We start from the raw sequence: 24,819 nt of genomic DNA, 5'->3' as shown, positions 1-24,819 counted from the left end.
CTTGGCTGCCAGATCTGTGTGAGATCTGGTGTGCCCACAGTTCATCGCCCTTCAAGGCGTGTTCCTCTCATCAATATCAATATCCACGAGGACATGACACATGTTAAGGAAACCTTGAAATCGATCAGCAAAGGAAAAATTTCGCATGAAAGCCCAGAGGAATGGTATACACTTTTTGGAGTAAAGTCACTGGCAGCTCAATTGTCTTGCCTGACCGAAATCAATGATCTTTCGCAAACAGGGTCTCATGCATTAGTGGTTCCGCACTTATTTTACTTCGCCTTCATCTCAAGTCCATAGGTACACCTTCGTCATCGAATCCGTCTCGAGGAGACACGAAAATATTACTCATGTAAGTCCAGTCACTCTCGTATTTACGAACTCTGACGAAATTATTGATAACAGCCCATATATTAATCTCTGGCCAAGGAGCATTGTTCATCTGGTTACGCTTGACATCGACTCAAATTCTTGTCGATCATTCGCTCTCGACACCACTCGCAGGGCTACGGAGTTTACCTCTAAAGAGAAGGGCGGATGAGGAGGAGTTTTTCAGTCCGAGAACGCCACTGCACATAACTGTCTCATTGATTGTCACGCCGACGTGTGGACTCGTTGTAGAGACTCGTGCATCTCATAGTGTGATATGGCGCTTTACACTAGCCGTTCAGCGGGAGACGATCATGTCGTCCAGTAACAGATGTCCGTGAACATTGGTGTTCATTACAAATCGGGATCATCATATGTTCTCACCACACTTCCACGACCTTATTTACAACTTTGAAAGGACGTCAAAGAAGCCAATGGGAACCATCCTAAAATCAATGACCATCTCTGCCACTACATTTTCCGATTTTTCCAATAGCCTCCTTAGAGCTGCTGACTGGAGCATGTCGAAGTTCAGAGCCGGGGAATGGTTGGTGGACATCCTCTGCCTCATTCCAATTCACATCGCAGTGACGAGAGAGAATCGTTTCATTCCACTCAAGGATGGTGTATATTCAACCGAACTTGAGAAGTCCCTCCTCGGTGCAGATGTTAACCGTATTGTCAATCACCTGTCTTTTGGTTGGTATGAGTCTTTGTTCCAGTCATACATGGCGAAAAAAGTATGATACATGAACGCCTCGGGTCGAGCGATACTGACTTTATCCGGTGCCATCTTCTTCAAGCCGGTCAAAGTTGTGTCGTCTATGGGCGAACAATTGGTGGGGAAGAGCTTTTCCTTGAACCACCTTGTGGATACGTCATTCGCGGGATCGGCGATGCATATGACAGAAGAGGTTTGGATGTCAGTAACTCCGACTAAAGATGCTCTTATTGTTGCTTTGGATTTTGAAGGTATGTCGAATTAAACCATCATTGGATGTTTCACATTGATATCTTTCTTTGATAGGTGTTCATAGTATTGAGCGTTCTGCTCAAGAAGATATATTGCTCGCGCTATTCAATACTGCGATCTCTAACTTGGTTTGCTGCCTGCTGTATGTTTCTCATGGTTGCCTGATGTCGTTTACATAGGTGCTATTCTGGAGCAACTTCGCCCTGAGCCGAGACATCGCAAGCTTATGCCAGTCGTTCCAATCAAGCTCGATCATCCTCGACCCAGCATCTAACCCGAGTCTATTTCAATCAACGTTAGTGATCATAATTAAAGTCCTTTCCCATCTCTTGAAATTTGTTTTTTTATGTGTTTTGACATATCGACTTCTAGGATGTCGTGGATTCGGACAACGCAGAAATCACTAGAGAGTACGCTCCAGTCAGTGTCCCCATGAATGCATACTCAAATTGTCACCCTGGACCCAGGTTCACCCTCAAGTTTCAGACCACATCCTCAGCGGAGGCGGCGATATGATGATCTCAGAGTGGGCAGTACCTCAGGGTACTCATCCAAAGGCATGTTTCCATCCCTGACTCATATACCACAAATTGAGCATGCTTCTTGCAGACTATCGCTATTACAATGGCCCGCGATGCATACATAGATGGAGACTTATCTACTGACGAAGAACTGCCACGTCGTGTCGTGCAAGTAAGTATCATCTATGCTTGGTCGTCAACACTCATCTTTACAACTCACACATCAGGGATATCTACACGTTCAACTCGGAATCAAAGCCTTGGGTGGCGCATGTCATGAAGAAGCCGCCGACCATTTCACTGCGGCTCTCGACAACATGTAGCGCATTCGATCTCGCGTGGAAGGTCATCGTGGTACGTCATACAATACAACTAACTCTCATTCTCGTTCTTCTCCTTGTCTTCCCTTCTCCTGATATCGTCCATCGTCCGTATTCGTCTGAGGCACGTCAGCAGTTGCTGGCGTGTGCTGGGCATTTGCGCATTGGTGTTCGTGGTCTTGGGAACGGCATGGTGGAGCTCGGACATTGATTCGGTTATGCAGATCTTGCTTGTATTTGTTATCCTCAGAGACCGTCAGACTGGCGCAGACAATTGTAAATTTTGCAGCATAAATTTTATAACTATGTCTCCCATATAGAGAAGTCCCGCGAGCTTCACGCTATTGAATATCAAGTTGGACAATTGCTATACTGGTCGTGCAGCCTATCTTAGCACCCACCACGTTCCAACCCTAACGTCTGAAAGGTGGTCTCTATCTCTGACTGTGCTATTCTCATGAGTGACGACAGTGTTGACCTCACTCACCTCCCTCTTCCATTACAGAACATTATCTGTTCTTTCAACCAATTGAAAGATGATGTCCGTGTTGCCCTTCTTACTCAGCTGGGTGATGCTGCTCGCCTTCAGCTACATGTTCAAGCGTGCCAACAGTTGAGAGCTGATATAACACAGGTAAGTCACCCCAATATCAGCTTCCTGCCTATCTTATAATGATGTCAGCATCGTGCGATTGTACCAGAAGTCACATTGGCTACTATGGAGTCCAGTCTGGATTTAATGGTAGCCGATCTTGACGAAGCAAAGGGCCGATCAGCGGATTACCCTGATGCCCCACCTATAGAAGCTGTTACTACCATCCAGAACCGATCTCGTGGACGCCCTCGCATTGAAATCAACCCTGACATTCTAGAGACAGCCTTGCAATTTGCTGGACCCACACGTCTTGCAGGTGTTTTTGGTGTATCCTCACGCACTGTTCGACGCCGGGCGCTAGAGAATGAGCTTGTAGAACCAGGACACCCAGTATATATTGAATTCACTGACGAAGGTGGTGTCACATGTAGATACTATACATCCTCCACCGGAGCTCAATCAGTACTCTCTGATGATGAGCTGGATAGCGCCATGTTGCAAATTCTCACCCATTACCCACGTCTAGGCCGCCGCATGATTGATGGCCAACTTCGTTACATGGGAGTCAGTGTACCTCGCTCTCATATTCAAGCATCATATTCCCGGGTCCATGGCCCTCCTGTGGCTGCATTTGGTGTGCGCCGTATCACTCGGCGAGTATACAATGTCAAGGGTTATAATTCCCTGACTCATCATGATGGCCAGCATGGCAAGTACTACTTTATTCACCTCTTGTTCTTGATACATTTTACACAATTGACAGGCCTTATTCGGTGGAAGATTATAATCCATGGATTCATTGACGGCTACTCACGATACATCACTGGACTTCGTGCACACAACAATAATCGTGCGCAAACTGTCTTGGAACTTTTTCAAGAGATTGTTCAGACCCACGGCCTTCCTAGTCGTGTTCGTGGAGACCATGGAGTCGAAAATGTAGAAGTTGCTAGATTTATGGAGGCTTCACGAGGGCCTGGACGAGGATCATATATATGGGGGCGGTATGCTTGCTCTTTTTAGAACACTTGTCTGAGCGCTCCTAATGCACCCCTTAGAAGTGTCCATAATATACGTATCGAGCGCCTATGGGTGGATTTGACCAACGGAATCGGCTCCAAGTGGAAACTTTTTCTTCAAGATCTGGAAGTCAGCAGTGGGCTCAATGTCGACAATGCGCACCATATATGGCTGCTTCATCATTTATTCCTTGATGTCCTGGGACGCGAGATTCATGGCTGGGCTGAGGCATGGAACCATCATAGGATGAGTACCTATGACCATGGCATGTCAAGCCCCCACGAAATGTGTTTCCTCAGTATGCTGCAGCATGGTGCGCGTGGATTTGAGGTGGCACCTACATTTCATCCTCCAGAGGACACCCTTCAAAGTGACGAAGCTGTTGCTGAGTATGGGATCGATTGGGATGGTGTAGACAACCATGGTATTCGCTCACATCATGACATGGTCAACCAACCAGACCCTCTTGGCAACAACCCCTTTGTGGCCTACGTTCCAGAGACCCTCAATCTTATTGAAGTGGACGAGCCCAACTGTCCATTGTCTCCTGAACAACTCACTCACCTACATGCTCACTTGGCACAGTTTACGGATGACGGGACCATTCACAGCAGGAGGCATTTTTGGGAGCAAGCTTTGGCGATGTGCATTCAGTTAATGTCTTCGACAGAGTAACTACATTTGTCTAACACAACATGATTTTGAAGGTCTCGATGGCTTTGTCGTAACGTTGCGACGAAGGATTGAGTTCAGTAGCCTATGTTATGCATTGCCAAAGTCAACATGGGCCACGAAATCATAGATGTCATCGTACCTTTTGCGCGTTGAGAAGCACCTCCTCCCACAGCATTTCCCATGCTACTACGAATCAGGTGCAATGATGGGTGCGCCGTATCGTCAGCGTTGATGTTCACGGTGAATCCTTGGCCGTTCTTCACGTTCGTGACCGTGTCTTCAAGGCAGCCCGCCGCAGGATTGTGGTTGATTGCAAATGAGATGACAGGCGGGTAGTTCATGACCTATCGCAAGAGGTTATTGAACCATTATGTAAAGAGACATCTCCAAAATTGTTTGCAAGCCTGGGGGGTCGGTGAGGCGGAAAATTCCAAAGCTAACCGTGAAAAGAATTAAGACACAAGCGGTATAAGCAATGTGGTACTCACGGCTTCAAGCTTGTTGGAGTCGTACCGCGGTTCCTATATGGTCAGGTCTATAGATGTATAAATTCAAGATTCGAGGACGCTGACCTTGTTACTGGCACCACACTGTCATTCAGAAGGAACCGGATATGAGTTGGCTCCTCTGAGGCTGGGCAGCTGAGCACCTGTGCTACAAGCTGGCTGGCAAAAGGTGCGATCTGGCTAGAAACGTAAAACTGACGTGACGACTCGTCAGAAATAGTGACACACATACGCATTTCTCCTTTGTCAGACCGCTGAGAGCCCACTCGTCGAAGTCGGGAGGAGCGTCTACGGCAGTTGCATTTGCATTCTCGACGAATGCCTCGCTGATGATGTTCACGGTGAATCCTTGGCCGTTCTTCAGGTTCGCGGTCGTGTCTTTGAGGCTGCCCGTAGCATTGTGGTTGATGTCGAGGGAGTAAGATAATGTTACGAATGACGCAAGTGAGCAGAATGCAGGTACGGGTGGTAGACAGTGTGCTCGTGTCATCGCATAGGGTGCAGCAGCAAGGTCATCAGTCAAAACTTAAAAGCAGTCAAACCATAATTGTAAATAAATAATTACTATTCAAGGAAAGTACGCACCCGCCTATGTGACGCGTGACCCGACGCGCGGCGCTGCGTGGCTCATCGTCAACGACAATGAGGACAACAGTAGGACTCTACTGAAGGTACCATGTGGACGACTTTTGTGTCAAGAAGAGAGTTCTGAGAAACCACGTGGAAGACTTTTGAGAATGAATTAGAGTTTTGAGGACCACATGGATGACTTTTGGTTATCATCCAGAGACGAGCTCACGCCCGTTGTGCCTTCGGCACAAATCGAAGGAGCGCTACGCGCTCCTTCAGGGGAGAAAAATGAGTGTTGTTCCTTCGTCACAGGAAGCCAAGGAGGGCTACGCCCTCCTTTGGCTTCCTGGCCTCAGGCTGCATCCTAATAAATTGTGCATTTTGAATGATTTTGAAATATATTTATGAGCAGCTTTTCAAAAAAACTCAAAGTACAATCTATCACACCACCTAAAAGTACATAGTACTACATACAATCAGTCAGTGCTATGTTCTTTGAGCAGGATTTTGACCAATATAAAAATACAAAATATGTAACAGTATCATTGAATGTATTTGTTTTCCCATTTTTCCCTGCTTCCCATCTAGGGATCAGCAGGGGTATGGGAAACCCTTGAGGATAGGGGTAGGGGTTTGGATCTGAAGACCCCTGTACCCCTGGGAATATACCTCCAAATTGATTACCATAGGAGTGATGGATCAGTATAAAATTTTGAAGTTGTACATGTGCCTTCAAATGGTAATATATGTGATTGGAAAAAATGTTACCATGGGGTATACCCATGCTAATCCCTACTCCCTACTCCCTACTCCCTGCTTCCTACTCCTGTCTCCTGTCTCCTGTCTCCTGTCTCCCATCTCCCGTCTCCCGTCTCCCGTCTCCCGTCTCCCGTCTCCCTACTCCCTGCTTCCTACTCCTGTCTCCTGTCTCCTGTCTCCTGTCTCCCATCTCCCGTCTCCCGTCTCCCGTCTCCCGTCTCCCGTCTCCCGTCTCCCGTCTCCCGTCTCCCGTCTCCCGTCTCCCGTCTCCCGTCTCCCGTCTCCCGTCTCCCGTCTCCCGTCTCCCGTCTCCCGTCTCCCGTCTCCCGTCTCCCGTCTCCCGTCTCCCGTCTCCCGTCTCCCTACTCCCTGCTTCCTACTCCTGTCTCCCATCTCCCGTCTCCCGTCTCCCGTCTCCCGTCTCCCGTCTCCCGTCTCCCGTCTCCCGTCTCCCGTCTCCCGTCTCCCGTCTCCCGTCTCCCGTCTCCCGTCTCCCTACTCCCTGCTTCCTACTCCTGTCTCCTGTCTCCCGTCTCCTGTCTCCCATCTCCCGTCTCCCGTCTCCCGTCTCCCGTCTCCCGTCTCCCGTCTCCCGTCTCCCGTCTCCCTACTCCCGTCTCCCGTCTCCCGTCTCCCGTCTCCCGTCTCCCGTCTCCCGTCTCCCGTCTCCCTGCTCCCTGCTCCCTGCTCCCGTCTCCCGTCTCCCTACTCCCTACTCCCTACTCCCGTCTCCCTACTCCCGTCTCCCGTCTCCCGTCTCCCGTCTCCCGTCTCCCGTCTCCCGTCTCCCTGTCTCCCATCTCCCGTCTCCCTACTCCCGTCTCCCGTCTCCCGTCTCCCGTCTCCCGTCTCCCTACTCCCTACTCCCTACTCCCTACTCCCGTCTCCCTACTCCCGTCTCCCGTCTCCCGTCTCCCGTCTCCCGTCTCCCGTCTCCCGTCTCTGTTCTCTCAGTCTCCCATCTCCTGTCTCCTGTTCTCCCGTCTCTGTTCTCTCAGTCTCCCATCTCCTGTCTCCTGTTCTCCCATTTCCCCATTTTCCTGTCATCACATTCTCTGGTTTTTGAGTCTACATTGTCTTTGTCTCCTTTTTTTATTTGAATCTTATCTCCTGTCACCACATTTGTTATCTCCCTGTCTGTAATTGTATCATATGTTGTTCCATTTATGTACATATACAGTCACTACTAATAATTGCAGTAGGCAAAACACTCAAATCCTGTTGTCCCCCTGCTCAAACACATTATTTAATGCCATGTACACATACAGTTACCAATGTTGTTGCGCAACATTCCCAATGGGTGAGGTTGTTGGAGTCGCCGCTCGAAATATACATGAAAACCACGCGAGTTTCCAAATCGAGGTTAAGCGAGGTAAGCGAAAACCACATGGCCTTTGGCGAAATACGCGAAACATGCGAAATACGCGAAAGCCACGCGAGCGCGCGAACATTTCCGAAAACCGTTGTACTTTACTTCTTAGACTAGTCCACACCCATTCTGCCTTCGGCACAGGTCGCAAAAAAAGAGCGCTTCGCGCTCTTTTTAAGCTCCCTGGCCTCAGCTTCATCCCAATAATTCAGAAGGCTCCTGATGAGCATTGTTCCTTCGTCACAGGAAGCCAAGGAGGGTTGCACCCTCTTTTGACTTCAGGCTGCATTCTAATAAATTGTACATTTTGGACACTTTTGAAATACATTTATGAGTAGCTTTTTTGAAAAAACTCAAAGTACAATCTATCACACCACATAAAAGTACATTTACAATATGTAAGGATGAAACATTTGATCCTGTGGAACCAATTTGCATGACTTTCCTGCCTGTGCTGGGCCTTCATACAGATTTGTTCACACACAGTCAGCTTTACACTGCACTATTGAGTGTGCAATGTCAAAGAGACATTCAGGCACTATTTCCTACAGAGGCCGAGGAGAAGACTATGGCAAACATAGTATACAGACACACAATGTTTGAAGGTGATTGGTACTCTTGTAGTACATAAGATCAGTCTCTTCCCTATGTTCTTTGAGCAGGATTTTGACAAATGTAAAAATACAAAATATGTAACAGTATCATTGAATGTATTTATTTTCCCATTTTCCCCTGCCTCCCATCTAGGGATCAGCAGGGGTATGGGAAACTTGAGGGTAGGGGTAGGGGTTTGGATCTGAAGACCCCTGTACCCCTGGAAATATATCCCCAAATTGATTACCATAGGAGTGATGGATAAGTATAAAATTTTGAAGTTGTACATTTGCCTTCAAATGGTAATATATGTGATTGGAAAAAGTGTTACCATGGGGTATACCCATGCTAATCCCTACTCCCTGCTCCCTGCTCCCTGCTCCCTGCTCCCTACTCCCTACTCCCTACTCCCGTCTCCCTACTCCCGTCTCCCATCTCCCGTCTCCCGTCTCCCGTCTCCCGTCTCCCGTCTCCCGTCTCCCGTCTCCCGTCTCCCGTCTCCCGTCTCCCGTCTCCCGTCTCCCGTCTCCCGTCTCCCGTCTCCCGTCTCCCGTCTCCCGTCTCCCGTCTCCCGTCTCCCGTCTCCCTGCTTCCTACTCCTGTCTCCCATCTCCCGTCTCCCGTCTCCCGTCTCCCGTCTCCCGTCTCCCGTCTCCCGTCTCCCGTCTCCCGTCTCCCGTCTCCCGTCTCCCGTCTCCCGTCTCCCGTCTCCCGTCTCCCGTCTCCCGTCTCCCGTCTCCCGTCTCCCTGCTTCCTACTCCTGTCTCCCATCTCCCGTCTCCCGTCTCCCGTCTCCCGTCTCCCGTCTCCCGTCTCCCGTCTCCCGTCTCCCGTCTCCCTACTCCCTGCTTCCTACTCCTGTCTCCTGTCTCCCGTCTCCTGTCTCTCATCTCCCGTCTCCCGTCTCCCGTCTCCCGTCTCCCGTCTCCCGTCTCCCGTCTCCCTACTCCCTACTCCCTACTCCCTACTCCCTACTCCCTACTCCCTACTCCCTACTCCCGTCTCCCGTCTCCCGTCTCCCGTCTCCCGTCTCCCGTCTCCCGTCTCCCATCTCCCGTCTCCCGTCTCCCGTCTCCTGTCTCCCGTCTCCCATCTCCCATCTCCCATCTTCCCGATCTCTCTGTTTCCCATCTCCCGACCTCCTGATCTGTCTGTTTCCCATCTCCCGACCTCCTGATCTCTCTGTTTCCCATCTCCCATCCTCCCGATCTCCCTGTTTCCCTGTTTCCCATTTTCCCATCCTCCCCATCTTCTGTTCTCCTATCTCCTCCCATTCTCCCTGTTTCCCATTCCCAATTTTCCTGTCTCCTCACTATCTCCTGTTCTCCAGTTGTCAAGTCTCTCTACTTTCTCTATTTTTTATTTATTTTTTCACAACCTTTTCTCATTCATTTCCTGTCACCACATATATTTGTTGTCCCCCTGTCTGCAAAATTATATCATGTTGTTCCATTTTCAATTTTATTATTTACTGTATGCATGTAACATAAACAATTACATTACAATAAGGAAAATACTTGTATTGCGTAGTGCGCTGCTCTAATGGGCAAGTGAGTCGGCGCTCGAAAGCCACGCGAGAAAACCACGCGAGTTTCCAAATAGAAGTTCAAGCGAGGTAAGCGAAAACCATGTGGCCTTAGGCGAATCTAAGCGAATCTAAGCGTATCTAAGCGTATCTAAGCGTATCTAAGCGTATCTAAACGAAAACCACATGGCGCTACGCGAAAACCACGCGAGCGCGCGAACGTTTCCGAAACCTTTCTCCCTTTCTTCTTAAGATTTTCGAACATCACACGACTTTCGGGTTACCATGTAGATATTTTATACAAAAATGATTCAATTTATTATTGTCTCCTCTGGGCCGTCATAATGCGAGCTTCCAAAAGAGGAATTCAATCAAAGTTGGTTCGCATTACTTAGTCTAATAATCTTGCTAGGTCTTGTTCTTGGGGCAACGGTCTGTACTGTTGCCTACTGACTGTTCTCACCGTTCCCATCGTCTTTTCTGGCCTCTGGAATCAGCAGCACTCCAGGGAACAATTGTTCGTACTGTTGTTCTACTACTAGTAGTGTTTCCGAAGCATTTGGAGTCTGCCAGTGAAACCAGCGTAAGTTGTAATTCACGATCACTGACTTCTATTTCATGGCCCTCGACAACCTCCAGCGTTTCTCGCACTGATCAACAGTTTGTACTGTTGGCCTAATTTGCTTCCCTTGAAGCTGCGAAGACTATCTGGCATATCTTGCTTATCGCCCCGCCGCAAGCCGACGGCCTTATCTGACATGTCTTCCAAACAACTTCACGTTCTCGTACACGATTCCGGGAAAGTTTTCACCTCACTCACAGCATGCTCTCTTCCCGCAACAATTCCTGATCAGTCCCGCCCCGATGAGGAAGGCGACATGAAGATGTTAACTACCCAATGGGCGTATGAGGCGCGCCCGTGGTATCCTCTTGTCCCATCCCAACCTGTCTTCGACGGACCCATATTCAGCTGCCTTAATCACTCCTTCTACTCGTTGCATACAGAACTTTTATCGAACAAACGCTATAGAATTCGTCCGGAAATCGGTCTGGCGTGGGAAAACTTGGAGAAGCAGTTGCTTTGGTGTCAGAAGCGTTTAGGCCATGGCATAGACGTTCCTTGGGCAAAGATGGCACGGCCACCCAGCGAATTCGGGTACTCACGGTCGCAAGTTGACGCGAAGACGGCCAAGAAGGTGGCCCTCAGATCACGCGACGCGTTTTTAGGTATGGACTCGGTCGTCTGTACTTGTTATATATCGACTCATCGTACTGTCAGGCATAGCGGCTGTCTGCACATACTACATCATGCGTCATAAACGTCAGAACTCAGACTGGGCCGCTATTTTAACCACAGATCCACATTATCCCATACCGTCCGAATGGGTGGCAGAACTCACCCACACATTCGCCGGAGATCTCACAGACGCTGTACCACGTACTGGTGTAATTATCGACAGCGCTCATGCTCCCAGGAATTGGGAGCATGATGTGCACATGTTTGAAGACTACGGTGTTCCAATTTGGGTCAACTGGCCCCTTGACTTGAAATCTCCCTTTGACAAGCGACTGGATCGATATCGTCCCTCCCAGGAAGAAGTCGCCCGCGTTCAATCCACCGACAATTCATGGGGCGCTCAGTCCGCCAATGGGTGGGGTGCTGAATCTACAAGTGGATGGGGTACTGAGTCTACAAACGGATGGGGCGCTCAACCTGGCCACGATTCATGGGGCGTTAAGCCCACCAATGACTCAGGCGCTCAGTCCGCCAATGATTCATGGGGCCCCATATCCAACGATACATGGAGCTCAACCGAGCATCAGATTCCCCACCAGCCGGAGGTATCTGCCGATCAGACATCCAAACTCGATCTCTCCAGCTTTCCCCTTCCCAACAAAGGCAGTGGTCAGAAGCATGGTGAAGATTGGAAGGCCTTTTTTGCCCGCAGGTTAGCGCAAAACAAGAAGAAGGAGGAGCGGGAGACTCCCTCTGCACGGCAGGTACGTCAGAGCCGTGAACGTTCGGCGGCGAGTCACAGCCTGCCCGGGAAGTCCAGCAAAGTTTGGGTATTTGAATGGCAACCCCAGGACGATTACAACGGCTTTCTGCTCCGCACGCATATCACAAAGGCTCAAATAGAGGACGTCTGGGGAGACTACAACAACACCACCAGGGTATTTGATCCCTTTTCAAACCAGTGGGACTTGTGTCTAGCCATCGATCCGAACAGCATTCCCGATGGTGACGATCGAGAGGACGACGACGACATCATGCCTCCGATGCTTCTCACCGTTGCTCCCCCGCCACCACCACCGTCATACTCGAGCTTCCTGAATGACATTCGCAGTTACTTCGGCAGTCATGAAGTCGCCTCCTCCGCACACTATGATCGCATTGAGACCTTTGTCTCCGTCCTGCGTTACCATTTAGGGTATCGACTCGACGCATCTACAACTACTCCTCGGCATGGTTCCACCATGTTTGAAGAATGGACTCGCAAGACGCAATGGGTCCACGCATGCAAGCTCGTCGGTGATCTAGGCCAAGATTTGACGGTCTCAGAGGAGCGGCAAGGCGTCATCATGTTCTTCCTAGGATACCTAGTGACCTTACCAGAATTCAAGTTGTCTGATATACAGCCCGACCTTTGGGATTTGGGACCATATCCTTCCTTGTCGGTCTCAAATTCTAACATACGAGTCTCCTGCGCTCTGCTTTCCCAGCAGCAGTTTTACATCATTGAGCCGCTTCGGACTCAAAGTCTCACCGTCTGGAAGCTTGCGGTCCCTGAGGCCACCACAGCTGTGATGTGCCTCCGGCGCGATTGGGGTTCAGACGTCAGGCACATTGCGCTTTGCCTCATCGAAAGAGGGATGGCGTTTAAGACCCTCCAGAAGATGACCGTCGCACCTCACTTCAGGCGCCCTTTCTCCGAACTTCGCGCGTACTCGCCTGGACGCAAGCCACCCCACTTTAAAGCTGTCTTTGCAGATTACGTGGTATACGAGCAGCGCCGCCACGAGTTTATGAATCAACCACGCGCGAGGGCTGCGTTGCTACATGGCGGACTTGTTTGGCGGCTGGCTTTGCACAGTCTCGGCGTTGATCACCTACCTTCGGTACTCGACGGCATTTCACGGGAAGCAGTCCCATTCGGTCTCATGCTGTGTAGCGACGATCAAAGTTACTTTGACGATGCGTTGCTGGAGGAAGAAGTCGAATTTATTTGTGGAACGTATTACGTGGATAAAAGTATGTTCTAGCCTACGCGACCTCAGCAGCGCTCATGTTTGATTATTCAGACGATGGAAGTATAGAGAAAGTCTCTTGGTGGCCCAGACCACAGGCCTGGGCTGCGTCCGGCTTGAACGTCGGTTTTTGGTCTGCTCGATGCGAAAAGTGGTTTGAAACGCGCCTCGAACATATTCGCGAAGGCGTTTCACGCTTCCGCGATTCAGCTCCCAACGACGCTAATGGGCCGTTGTCCGCCACTCAATGGAAGCGGTCGCTCAAATTCAATAACTCTACCCCGAAGATGATGAAAAACATGGATGTGGCATGTTATGAATTTCTGTTAAACAAAGCGCCTGGTAAGAGCACCTTGTTAACCAGCCTCCGTCATGCTCCTGCTGACGTCTTGCATAGTTTGGACGGACTCGGATGTGTAGTTGTACCTATTCTGTCATGTTTTTTTTTGGCTATGTGCTCTACAACTGTAGTCCCCGGTAAACTTAGACATATTCCCAAAGTGTCATCAAAGCGCGCGACTCAACGATTTGTACCTGAGTGGCAAACAAATAATAAAGACAATTTGTCATTGAGTCCTGCATACCCCCCACCGTCCTATAACTTAGCTGTATGTACAGCTGAGCTGCCCTTAACTCGGATATTACCTCTTCAACGCTCCCTAGGCATCCTCTTTGACATCGTGATTCAACACTGGCCAGATTATCGACACCAGGGTTCCGATAATCGTGGAAGCTGTTTGAGATACAGTTTTCACCCTATGCTACCGCGATTTCAAAATTGCGCACAGTCACGTCCCTGTTCAGTTACCAGTCACCCTCAAATAGACCCTCGCGCACGCTCTTAACCTCCCCCGCATTGGACTTGGTGGTAGAGGTGTTCTGGAATCCTTGCAGTGGGTGAAGGCCGACCAACCTGAGGGCAAGGAGGACTCGAGCATTGTTCTCCGACTTGTGAGGAGATTGTATTTGTGGAGTAACGGCAGACAGCCAGCGACCTGTCTGGCAAAGATCCTTTCATGCATACCAGAGCTTCGCTGTGGTCGGGCACGGTGGTAGGCATCTTCATTTTGTTGTCATGCGCCGGTTGATCTTCTCTCAGGTCACTGTTTGTAGTCCGTGATCCCGAACAAAGCGTGAAAACTGGATAGCATCAGCAGAGAACAGCGATGACGTCGTGGAAGCTGAAAACAACATATCTCCGATTGGACCTTCTCCTTGAATACAATCATCAGATTTGGAACAAGTCACGCAACTGTTCATTGATGAGCCGTGCTCTGAACCGTTATTGTCAGACGAGAATATGCTAGCCAGTCACGACAAAAACAACATCACTGGCTGCGTGATCGACCACAAGAAACGAAAGATCAGTGGAGAAATTGACAGCGTCATCCTAGATGGAAATAAGAGCACGCATTGGGATATCAAGCGTTGCGACGTCAAGACGCCGAATGGGAATTTTGTTTGACGAATACTCGGGTATTGAGAAGGAAGGTCAGACAAAGAGACAAGTAACAGGCGATATTAGATTGCTCCAAGAATTGGCAGACAAGCTCATGGAGTTAGCTCGAGCAGGCGGGGAGATCGACGAAGATGAACATCCAGGATATTCTGAAAACGAGGGAGCCGAGTTGAATTATTCGTTCGCCCCAGAACAGCAAGGATATATGTAGATGTAGATGTAGGAAGCACGCGTGTTTAACATATCGATATAACATATGCAAGACGATTTGAAGAGCTGCACGAACGGTATATACCGTCTCGCCCGGAAGCTCGAAGAATCGTTGAGGTCGAGGATGGTGAGCTCGACAGTACAAACCGTTGTGCTCAGAAAATATCGTGAATTGGCGGTCGAGACTGGAGCAGGTCGTAGTCTGTAGAGTGACGAAGTCCGATGAATGGCTCGAGGTAGTCAGGCTCCTCAGAAGTACTTCATTAACCCTGACTAGACGTACACGACCGTACATACAGTCATGCCGTGTGGAAAAGGGCGAAGACCATCGGAGATGTCAAACCAGGGAGTAACAAGAGACTCGGTTACGTTCAGGGCGATGAAATCGGGAGAGAAAAGCGAAGACACGACCGTACAAACAGTCATGCCGTAGGGAAGGAAGCGAGCATGACGAGGAAGAAGGCGGAAGGACCCTAGGATATAACGACCAGCTCGCCAATACAAACCATCGTGTGTAGAACCGGACTTCAAAATATGTTGCGGCAAATCGGCAAATCGAACCATAACACATCGTCCACCATAGACGTCTTCGCAATAGTGTCATTTGGTGCAGATGTTCGAGGCCGAGCCTTCTTCGGAAAACTGGTTATCTCCACCTGTGCGTGGGCCCTGCGCCGACAGCGTTTACGTTTTGATCGTACAGTCACGTCTTTGGATAATTCCAACTCATCTCTTTTGCGCAGACCTATTAGCATATGTCAAATGATTATTTGAGAATCGTCTTTCCTGCACTTCGTTAAATAACTTAGATCAATTCATAATACAACTTCCTTCCCCTGGTGCGACGGTTTGTACCATCGCGTCCATCTCGCTTGGCTACGGCACGATGATTTGTATCGTCGTATTTTTCCTTCGGACACTTCGTTCGACACATGATAGGCTTTCGTGGCCCAGAGCCCGACGGCTTGTACTGTTGAGCTCGCAGTCCTTGATGACCTTTCTTCTCCATCATCGTCTTCCTCGCTTCCAACCCCGCGGCATGACTGTATGTACAACGATGTCCGCGCCCCCCAAGTAAAGTGCGTTGGAGGCTACTCGATCAGTACCGCCACAGATCCTATCCACGCTATACGCAGTTTCATTGTAGATGACGTACAAGTGCTTGTAAAGCTGAAGAGTGACCCTTCATGAGGGGCAAAGATATGTAGGACTTCCCATACGCCAAGTGCGACCGGAAACAGAGCGTTATGATTTTCTAACTGTAAATTGGAACGAATGAATACATTGTGATCGGCCGAGACGAAACCATGACGCGCGCGGGACGGGCGATGATGAAAACGACAGTACATGCCGCCGAGCACATCGAATATGGCAGACCGAACCTGTCATTCAAGAATCGACGGTGCATATGCCATGATATCGTACTCACAGTCGTAGATCATTGATTATGAGGATGAATTGTAGGAAGTTGAAAAATTTAAAGATGGCATTGATCGCACGAACACGTCGTTTGTACTTTCCCTAAATGTCACCCGCGAGCCGAATGCTGCACACCCTCTACCACTGGCTGCAGTGATTGCCCAGATCCAAACGATTTCAGATCATGCTCGTGTGATCACTAATCACAGTGGTGGCTACTAGTATACCGACTTGCATTCCCGCATTTGTCCGGCTCGACGGTCTGTACTATCGAGTTGAACTGCGCACCTTCTAACACTGGCTGCAGTGATTGCCCAACCATTCTGTACGCTTAACAATGTGGACCCCCAGTTCGTGCATTAATCGTCCATTGATTTCCACAGGCAATTGGACGAATCTGATCGCGTTTCTCCGGATGCGGCATATCAAACGCGCTGTGATTGACTTGCCTCTATTTGTATAATTAGTGGAGATTAAACAATGAATTGACACCTGCCCACAACTTCGTGATATGTGGTTGAGTGAGGCCAATCACTTAAATAGCCCTTCGACTCTGTCTCGTCTGCCTCTCAACGTTGAACAACACACTCGTCATTTTTACTGTCCATCAAGAACATATCCTCTTTCCTGTCGATATTGTTTGATAATATACTCTAATGGTAGATCACCTCTTCCATCATTTACTTACTTACTAATGATCAACCAGACCGCGATCCCGAAGCATTCCATCACATCCCGACTGTTTGAAATTGCCCGTCCAAAAAGGCAGTCGCATGTCCAGTACTATGGATATGCGGTTTCTCAGGAATGGCTGATCTGGTTTTCGAAGAAGTTCAGACCGGAAGATCGCAACGACATGGGTGTCACGTCAAAACAATACTTCGAAGGCCTTGCGAAGCTGGCGAACATCGACGATTTTAGTTGGAAACATTGTTTCGATCCAAACGGTGGCTCGGTCAACGATGAAGAACCCAAGAACATTCCGATCGACACCGTCGAGGTGCTCTATGTGTGCTCAGATGAAGAAGGTTCTATTCAGAAGTGTCCTGATGAGGAAAAGCTCGAGGTCATGACGGCGTTGCTTGGGCATGGACCAAAGTGGTGGGCGGGTTGTTCTCGTTGATATTGAACGATGGGTTGGAACGAGCTGCGCAGCATTTTCAAAGCGTCATTAGTACATAAACCTTCTCCTGTACGATTATATACATATACCATATATCTTCTGTCCAAAATACAACTTTGTTTAGCGAAGAACTAGCGGTCGCCAGCGCTAGGCCAGAAGCCCGCGGGTTCAAAGTTCACTGACTCCCACACAAAACGAATGGTATGCGTAAATGCATCTCTCCATTGGAAGTCAGCCCTCTCTCTCAAAAAAAAAAACCTGTCAATAGGCGTGCTTGAAGCACGTACTGTGTATGTGACCAGCACAAGCGGAATATAGTGGGGTGCAGTGAGGTTTAAGACCCACTACTTGAGGTAGCAGGAATTATCACACCGAACAATGTGGTCGGAGGACCATGGGACAAACATCGTCCTATTTCGAACGACGCGCGGAAGCGACAGAACTGAGTTGTATATGAACTGACGTGTTATATTTGAGGTGGAATTCCGTACATTGCCACCAGATGTTTAATTTAAGTACGGAAGCAAAGATGTTTGGAATAGGCTAGTTGTCCGACTGCCTGTCAGTCTCGTTATCATCCAAACCGCGCTTCCATGACAGTTTCAGAGCTCCCGGTGGGTCGCGAGGGCTGCTTAGAGTAGTGAGAGGCCAGTTCGAGACAATGGAGTTGTGTCAACAAACAAGGATGGGGTTGGATCTATCGAAGACGCGCGTAGTGTGTAGAGTGGCGAAGTCTGATGGTCGAGAACGGATCGAGGCAGTCCACTGAGAAGTACTTCATTAGCCCTAGCCAGACATACACGACCGTACATACAGTCATGGCGTGCGGATAAGGGCGAAGACCATCGGGGATGTCGATCAGGGAGTAACGAAGGACTCGGAACGTTCAAGGTGACGAAATTGGGAGAGAAAGGTGGGGACACGAGGGATGTTGTAAGTTAGGCATATAAGTAGTTTCCTTGAGAAGTACTTCATTGAGTACTTGCACACTACTGTAGATGCAATCATACCGTGTGGATGAGGGGGAAGGCCAAAGACGTCAAGCCAGGGAGTAGCGAAGGACTCGGTACGTTCAAGGCGGTGACACGACCGTACAAACAGTCATCCCGTAGGGAAGGAAGCGAACATGACGAGGAAGAAAGCGGAAGGACGCCTATGACGATGAGCTCGGCAGTATAAACCGTCGAGTCCGTGTGCAAGGAAACTGAAGGTAAAGATGAAGGAAACTTGTATAGTAACTTGGATTGGCTAAATGACTCAGGCTTATGTAATAATACCGCGATCGGGAAGATCGTTTATCGTTTATCGATGCGAAGTGGTAGCTTGCGAGCACAAGATAAGTCAGTCTACGTTACGAATTTGTTTCAATGCAGCTCTTTGAAATCAGCAACGTACCACGCACGCAGACTCGGATCACATTTTCGCAGGACAAGATAGACGACAGCATATACTACTACATATCGATGTACAAAAAAAAAACTTCTATAGTAGACGCAAACTTATATTCTATAATACACTGCGGGATGTACTAATACATGTTTCAACAAATCATCACCCGCCCGTTCCCGATCACCAGGCAGCCCAATCATAGTAGTGACTCGCTGATATAGTTGGGTAAGATATGGAAGGACTTAACTCTTCAACGTCTCCCGTCAACACAAGGCCTACGTCCTTAAGTTGCTTCAGCTTCAGGAACTCCGGTTGTGTGACCGGGGAGACCAGGATGGACGTGATGGAATGGCGGGGTATAGTTGCGTCCGCATCCAGCAACAGAGCTGCCAGCGCGTTTGGCGTGCGAAGTAGCGATAGATCACGCAGCTCGGAGAAAGCAGACATGAAGATGCTGAATGCAGTGACGCTTGCATGAACCCTATTGAGCGACAATCGCTGAAGCTTTGGAAACAGCATGCTAGTTCTGCTGACGGCTGCCGGGTGCTCGCTGAAGCCAGTTGCACAGTAGCTGAGGAGATTTTCAACGTTTGTGCCGGTTTCGCTGATAGTTCGTGGAACGACGGGATTTACGTCCTCGATGGAAAGTGCGACAAGGTTTGGGGCGTCAAGGCGACTGAGTAGCGCGATCAATGAATCCGTCTCGACGTACCCCACGTACCCCAAGTGAAGCTCCTCAAGCATCGGAAGTGACACGACACCGCGACGGTGATATGGCTGCGAAAGAACCGGCCCAGATTCCCGAATGACAAGTCTTCGCAGCAGAGGACACGCGTTGATTATCGCTGAAAACTGATCAAACGTTGGCCTGAGAGTTCTGTCGTGGTACGAAAGCTCCAATGACTGAATGCAGTGACCCACACCAAGGGTACGAAGGAAACCTGCCCAGTTCAACGGAACACCAAAGATATCCACGTGTCGCAGTTTCGGGAGGGAGTGACATGGCGCAATGGTGTCTTGATCAGACGCGCCAGTCAAGACGGCGAACGGGACACTATCGAGCTCCATAGGAGGGAGGAATTGTTCTGCATGGGCGTGGTAAAAGTCGTTGGATCGCTTGAGCTTGATGAACTCAAGGCGCGAAGCTGCTGAACCACTTCGAGTCGGGTTGTGCGAGCTGAGAAGTCGAAGTGCAGCACAAAGCGGCTTTAAAGTATCGCTGATGACCTCCAGCGAACGCCATCGGTCCATCTGCAGGAACAAAAAGGCGAAGAGGTGGGGCAAACAGTCTGCATAGAGTTGGCTGGTTTCAGTGGAGGACGGAGACATGCACCTGAAGGTAGAGACGTTTAGACTTCCTTGAGCTGTAAATAAGGCGAACGTCTTACCCTATCAATTCACGCGATTTTGGATCGCGAGCGTCGATGAGGATGTCCAGCGAGGAATGTTTCGACCGCGTGATAAAACTCGACAACTGATCAAAGGGTTGTTGATGGAAGGTGAATACGTGATTGGGATGTGATCGGACGAGCGCCTTGAGATCGATACTGAGTGTTGACCATAAGGTCGGGACAGATATTGCGAGCTTTCTCCAGCGGGAGTTCACGGACGCCAGTACAGTCGGTAGAGTTACACTTTCAGGACTGAACGCGCGTCCTTCTTCAGAGTCACAGTCGTGTGTGGCTAATGTGAATATGTATGACAGTAACTCCACTGGAAGGGACTCGATATGACACCGTGGGACGACCTGGGAACTCATGGAATGATGGTAGTCGCCTGTGAAGCACCGATAATCAGTACAAACAGGTGAATAGTGAAGGTAAGAGCACGAACAAGAGTAAGCTCGGATGAACCGATGAGTTAGATTTGGCAGCAGCTATGGATTGACGCGTATAATGATACGGTAGACGACGTAGAAAGCGAGGAAAGTGCGCGACAGTACAAACTGTTTTAATGCGACAAGTTGGTGGAAAACGAGTGCAGATTGATCCTTGGAATTATAAGGGATCGATGACAATGAAGTTTGGTGTGTGAAGTGAAACCGGAACGCGACAATAGAGGGTGGTGACACGCGGGATTTAAACTGAATATGTGGATCAGGACCACTGAAGTTTAATCGAAAAAGCCGAGGACAAGATGGAGCTAGTGACGATAACAGTACAAATATTTCACTCAAGTAGGGAGGTGAATGGGTCGGGCGACGCTAACGACATTATGCACCGCGGAGGAATCAACAAACGGCCGAGATGAGTTTTTCAATTTTAAATAAAGTTAAATTGGTATAGTACAGCGTTCTGTCATGTAACGGCAAAGACGGGGAGAAAGGAACGCGACGATGACCGATTGAAGTCGGGAGGGGTAAGCGGGCGACGAAAAACGACACATGACCGTACACGCAGTCGTGCGGCGTAAAGCGTAAATAAATAGTATGATAGGACGTCCATCGTGGACGTTGAACCATGGAGTAAGAAGACTAGGATCATCGAAGTGAAAGAGCATCGAGCATTACGACTCCGAGCTCGACGGTAAAAACCGTCGAGCTCCAGGCGACGAAAGCTTCGTCATGTTTTAATCGTCATCCTTATGAAGGAAAGACACGACGATACAAACCGTCGTGCCATAGCCAAGGGAGATGGACGCGATGGTACATACCGTCGCGCCAGGGGAACAAGTCGAAGTTCAAGGAAGTAGTAGCACAGTAGATTAGTCTGACCAAGTGCATGTGTCACGTGTCACGTGTGAAATTATTACATACGATGAAATCATTAGGTAAGTTATTTGGCATTGTTGGGCTCTTTGCATCTCCAAAGTTCCAAGTCCATTAATCCTCACTAGCATACGTTTAATTTACCTTCACTTTTCCTTGCACACGGACTCGACGGTTTGTATTGCCGAGTTCGTCGTTGTAGGGGTCCCTCGTTATGCTCGCTTCCTTCCCCACGGCACGACTGTTTGTATGGTCGTGTCCAGGGTGACAGGATCGTCGTGAGTATGCGCGAGAGAGGGACTCAAGTCTTGACTTTCAAATAGCGCTCGCACGTCCAGCTCAATTCGTATGCCTTCGTTCGTCAGTATATGGTGCTAGGGGAAACGTATAGCATGTACAAACTAAGGGAAGCACGATCTCGTGTGATCTCAAAGAGCATGCCATTGGAATATTCCCCGATCCTTTCGACGAATATTTTAGCGCAGGCATGTTTCTACTGATATGAGTCGTTTATCGATTTATGGCTCATCAACCTTGACGACGCTCCAACCGCGGACATCAGCCCGTGTCGGGGCTGTTACTTCCCCGGACTCATCCGTCAACTGTAAGTCACTCTCTCTGGCCATAATACGCAGCTAATTGTACATTTTTAGATGCCAGCCTTCTTCCCATCTTTCAATTTAGCGCAACAGCAAGTCCCAGGTGAGGTTGCCGTTGCTTCACAAGTTTTGTCTTTCACCCGTCGAAGTTTACCTTTCGTCTAAGTGGGCAATATCTGCTTGCTTTGTGTTTATCTTGGCACCGCATCTATCCCAGCACCACAAAGTGCTTCGGGCTCCTTCATCGTTCATATCGTCCAAACAGTATACGTCCTTTTTCTTCGCCTGGCAAGTCTAATATCTTCTCTCACGTGTCGTTCGTCTAAGTGAGCAATACCTGCTTGCTTTGCTTCTAGTTTGACGCCGCGTCTATCCTAGCACCACCAAGTATCTCGAGCTCCTTCATCGATCGTCGTTCTTATCTCATCCAAACGAAAGAAGACTTTTTCTGCCCGGTGAGTCCGATCTATCTTCCGTACCTTCTCCTCACTTTGATTAGATGTCACAGACGCTTTTCTCATACAGTATCGGCACTCGAAGAAGAGAAGGAGATCGAGTTGTGGTAAGCTTTTTTCGCCTCGTCGGTGGATACTGCTCTTAACAAGTCAAAGCGCCAGCGCGATTTCTTTCAGAACCCGGCGGGGACTCAAACGTCATCCTCTGGCCCGACGACCACTCTGCATAATGCAGCATCAACCGCAAGACGCCATCTCACACGTTTGTCTGTCGGCGCTCGAGCGGCTTTGCACAGACTCCATAGTGGATGCGTGCGCGTCACAAACCACGTAGTTTCAGTAGGGTGCAGGGTGGGTCTGCGTTCATCTTGCGCGTAAGGACTTCATACATTGCACGTAGGTGTAAGCGTCGATCTTAGCAACGACTTCGGAGAAGGTGAGCGGGGGTACGTGACGTGCTTCAGAACCATATTTTCCGCACCTAACATCTCCGCTACCTCACTCACTTCAAGGGTCAAGTGGAGTGCGCACACATAGCGTCGATACGAATTGATTCCGCGAGATCTCACCACATTTTTTATATACCTGATATCCCCACTACATCCCTACTGTATCATCCCTGAACATATGTTAAAATACCACCCCTCCAGTTAGTGTAGGTCGCTTACCGTTCCGCCAGTAGGGTACGTATTATCTGATGTAATGCGCGAAGCGAACTCCCAGTCTATCAACGACCCCCGACTGCCGCCTTCACAGTCCTCTATCATGATGTTATTCAGACTGCAGTCTCTGTGCAGAATTTGGTGTGTTTCTACCGCGCACTGTTGAACTGTAATAGAGGGATTAGCTGATAAAGAGCACGCGTGATCAACACAGTTAGCTCACTAAGCACAATATCGCGTAAAACTCTGAGAAGTTCCTTCTTGCTTCGAAACATGTATAAAGGACGAGCCCGAGGTTTCAAGACGAGACGGATGTGTGTACGGTACGCGCCAACTGTGCTGTTTTCAATTTTGTTGCGATATCTCTGTGTCTCGTCGGGGTGACCTTCCTCTGCCTGAACGAGCCAGTATCCGACAAGTCTCGGAACACCGGCGACACCCTTCACTTCTTCTAGCATCTTCACCTCGTTTAAGATAGCATCACTGTTTCCTTTCACCCAATGGTCCTTAACGATGTACTCCTCGTGACTGCTATGTACGTCTTGGAATAATTGTACTAGTAATTGTACGAATGATGACTGTATAAATTGTGTGACTCGACGCTTCCCCTCCATGCACAACAATGGTGAGCCGATGACCATCTTGACGAAGTTGCGGGTGAATTGAGGAAAGACACGCCAATACAAATCGTCGTGCCGTAGCCTGAGCCAAGGGAGATGGACGCGATGGTACATACCGTCGGGCCAGGAAGTATAGTATATACATAAACTATCTGAGTGCGAGAAAGACGTGGGAAGATATTACGTACGTTATTTATTATTGCTGTGCACTTTCATCGCCAGTTTCCAAGTCTTAAGTCTTTGCGAGTCGCTGAGATGCGAGTAGATGCATAAGGTCACAATAATCATTGCTACTACTACTTCGATACATGAAAGACTAAGACCCGACTATAGAGACGATTCCGAGCTATTTGGGCGAAGGCGCGCAGCGCCTTCCGGTCCCGATCTGCTGACCCTGTGAAGGAAAGGTGAGCTGCGAGGGTGGGCGGGCAAAACCCTCGCAGGACGCCTATGACAGGTGGTTTGGTGCAGTCCGGACCACTGAAGAAGGTGTGTGCGAGAAGTGGCGTTGATCGCTTGCGAGAGGTGCCACGCGGTATAAGGGAGCGGAAGGGTGGGGAAAAGAAAAGGATGGGATACGAAGTCGTTGAGGACGACTAGGCTGAAAACACGAGGACGTCGCAGTACGAAAGAAAGAGTTCGTACTGCATCCGTCGCTTGCGCAAAGACTACATTCTATTCCTCCGCTCGTTCCTCGTTACGTAATAGAATAATCAATCTTTGCGAGTCGCTGAGATGCGAGTAGATGCATAAGGTCACAATAATCATTGCTACTACTACTTCGATACATGAAAGACTAAGACCCGACTATAGAGACGATTCCGAGCTATTTGGGCGAAGGCGCGCAGCGCCTTCCGGTCCCGATCTGCTGACCCTGTGAAGGAAAGGTGAGCTGCGACTCCCAAGTTGATAGGAGTCCGGCGACGCATCGAGCGAACCGCGGATTCCCATGATAGTAGGAGGTGGACGAGGACTCACGCGTTGTTCAACGTACGCGCGGCATTGAAAGGCGCAAGTATTCATTCTGGATGGCTGGGTTGTCTTGTAAGTAAGGCGCGAGAATCTGGGCGTGATTGCGAAGATAGAGCTGAAACGCATCACTAGCCCAACGCCCCATCGTTTTGACGACGT

General features: G+C 49.3%; 6 protein-coding genes across 6 annotated transcripts; 3 read left to right on the top strand and 3 right to left on the bottom strand.

Moving 5' to 3' along the window:
* Window positions 1-743: 743 nt before the first annotated feature.
* On the top strand, window positions 744-1,858 carry F5891DRAFT_970128 (uncharacterized protein; the record flags this gene model as incomplete). The annotated part of the gene is made up of 5 exons (XM_041376332.1): window positions 744-1,109; window positions 1,173-1,341; window positions 1,397-1,470; window positions 1,522-1,656; window positions 1,715-1,858. The coding sequence occupies 5 exons, from the start codon at window positions 744-746 to the stop codon at window positions 1,856-1,858; spliced, it is 888 nt and encodes a 295-aa protein (XP_041216359.1).
* A 1,877-nt stretch (window positions 1,859-3,735) lies between these two features.
* Window positions 3,736-4,473, top strand: F5891DRAFT_970140 (uncharacterized protein; the record flags this gene model as incomplete). The annotated part of the gene is made up of 2 exons (XM_041376336.1): window positions 3,736-3,782; window positions 3,837-4,473. 2 exons carry the CDS (start codon window positions 3,736-3,738, stop codon window positions 4,471-4,473), a joined length of 684 nt encoding a protein of 227 aa, XP_041216358.1.
* Window positions 4,474-4,925: 452 nt separating this feature from the next.
* On the bottom strand, window positions 4,926-5,469 carry F5891DRAFT_1202041 (uncharacterized protein; the record flags this gene model as incomplete). The annotated part of the gene is made up of 4 exons (XM_041368924.1): window positions 4,926-4,994; window positions 5,046-5,063; window positions 5,123-5,173; window positions 5,212-5,469. 4 exons carry the CDS (start codon window positions 5,467-5,469, stop codon window positions 4,926-4,928), a joined length of 396 nt encoding a protein of 131 aa, XP_041216357.1.
* Window positions 5,470-12,694: 7,225 nt separating this feature from the next.
* On the top strand, window positions 12,695-13,377 carry F5891DRAFT_970134 (uncharacterized protein; the record flags this gene model as incomplete). Its single annotated transcript, XM_041376334.1, has 2 exons — window positions 12,695-13,049; window positions 13,100-13,377. Coding segments are annotated over 2 exons (633 nt in total), but the record flags the coding sequence as incomplete, so codon positions are not given.
* Window positions 13,378-18,825: 5,448 nt separating this feature from the next.
* Window positions 18,826-20,404, bottom strand: F5891DRAFT_970133 (uncharacterized protein; the record flags this gene model as incomplete). The annotated part of the gene is made up of 2 exons (XM_041376333.1): window positions 18,826-19,978; window positions 20,034-20,404. 2 exons carry the CDS (start codon window positions 20,402-20,404, stop codon window positions 18,826-18,828), a joined length of 1,524 nt encoding a protein of 507 aa, XP_041216355.1.
* Window positions 20,405-23,019: 2,615 nt separating this feature from the next.
* Window positions 23,020-23,802, bottom strand: F5891DRAFT_989795 (uncharacterized protein; the record flags this gene model as incomplete). The annotated part of the gene is made up of 3 exons (XM_041378072.1): window positions 23,020-23,025; window positions 23,075-23,235; window positions 23,292-23,802. 3 exons carry the CDS (start codon window positions 23,800-23,802, stop codon window positions 23,020-23,022), a joined length of 678 nt encoding a protein of 225 aa, XP_041216354.1.
* Between the last annotated feature and the right edge of the window lie 1,017 nt (window positions 23,803-24,819).

Source organism: Suillus fuscotomentosus (assembly GCF_016647785.1).
Source record: "Suillus fuscotomentosus strain FC203 chromosome Unknown F5891scaffold_349, whole genome shotgun sequence".
Classification (NCBI taxonomy): Eukaryota; Fungi; Basidiomycota; class Agaricomycetes; order Boletales; family Suillaceae; genus Suillus; species Suillus fuscotomentosus.
The sequence above is the reverse complement of the archived record's forward strand: the minus strand, read 5'-3'. Positions and strand labels throughout refer to the sequence as shown.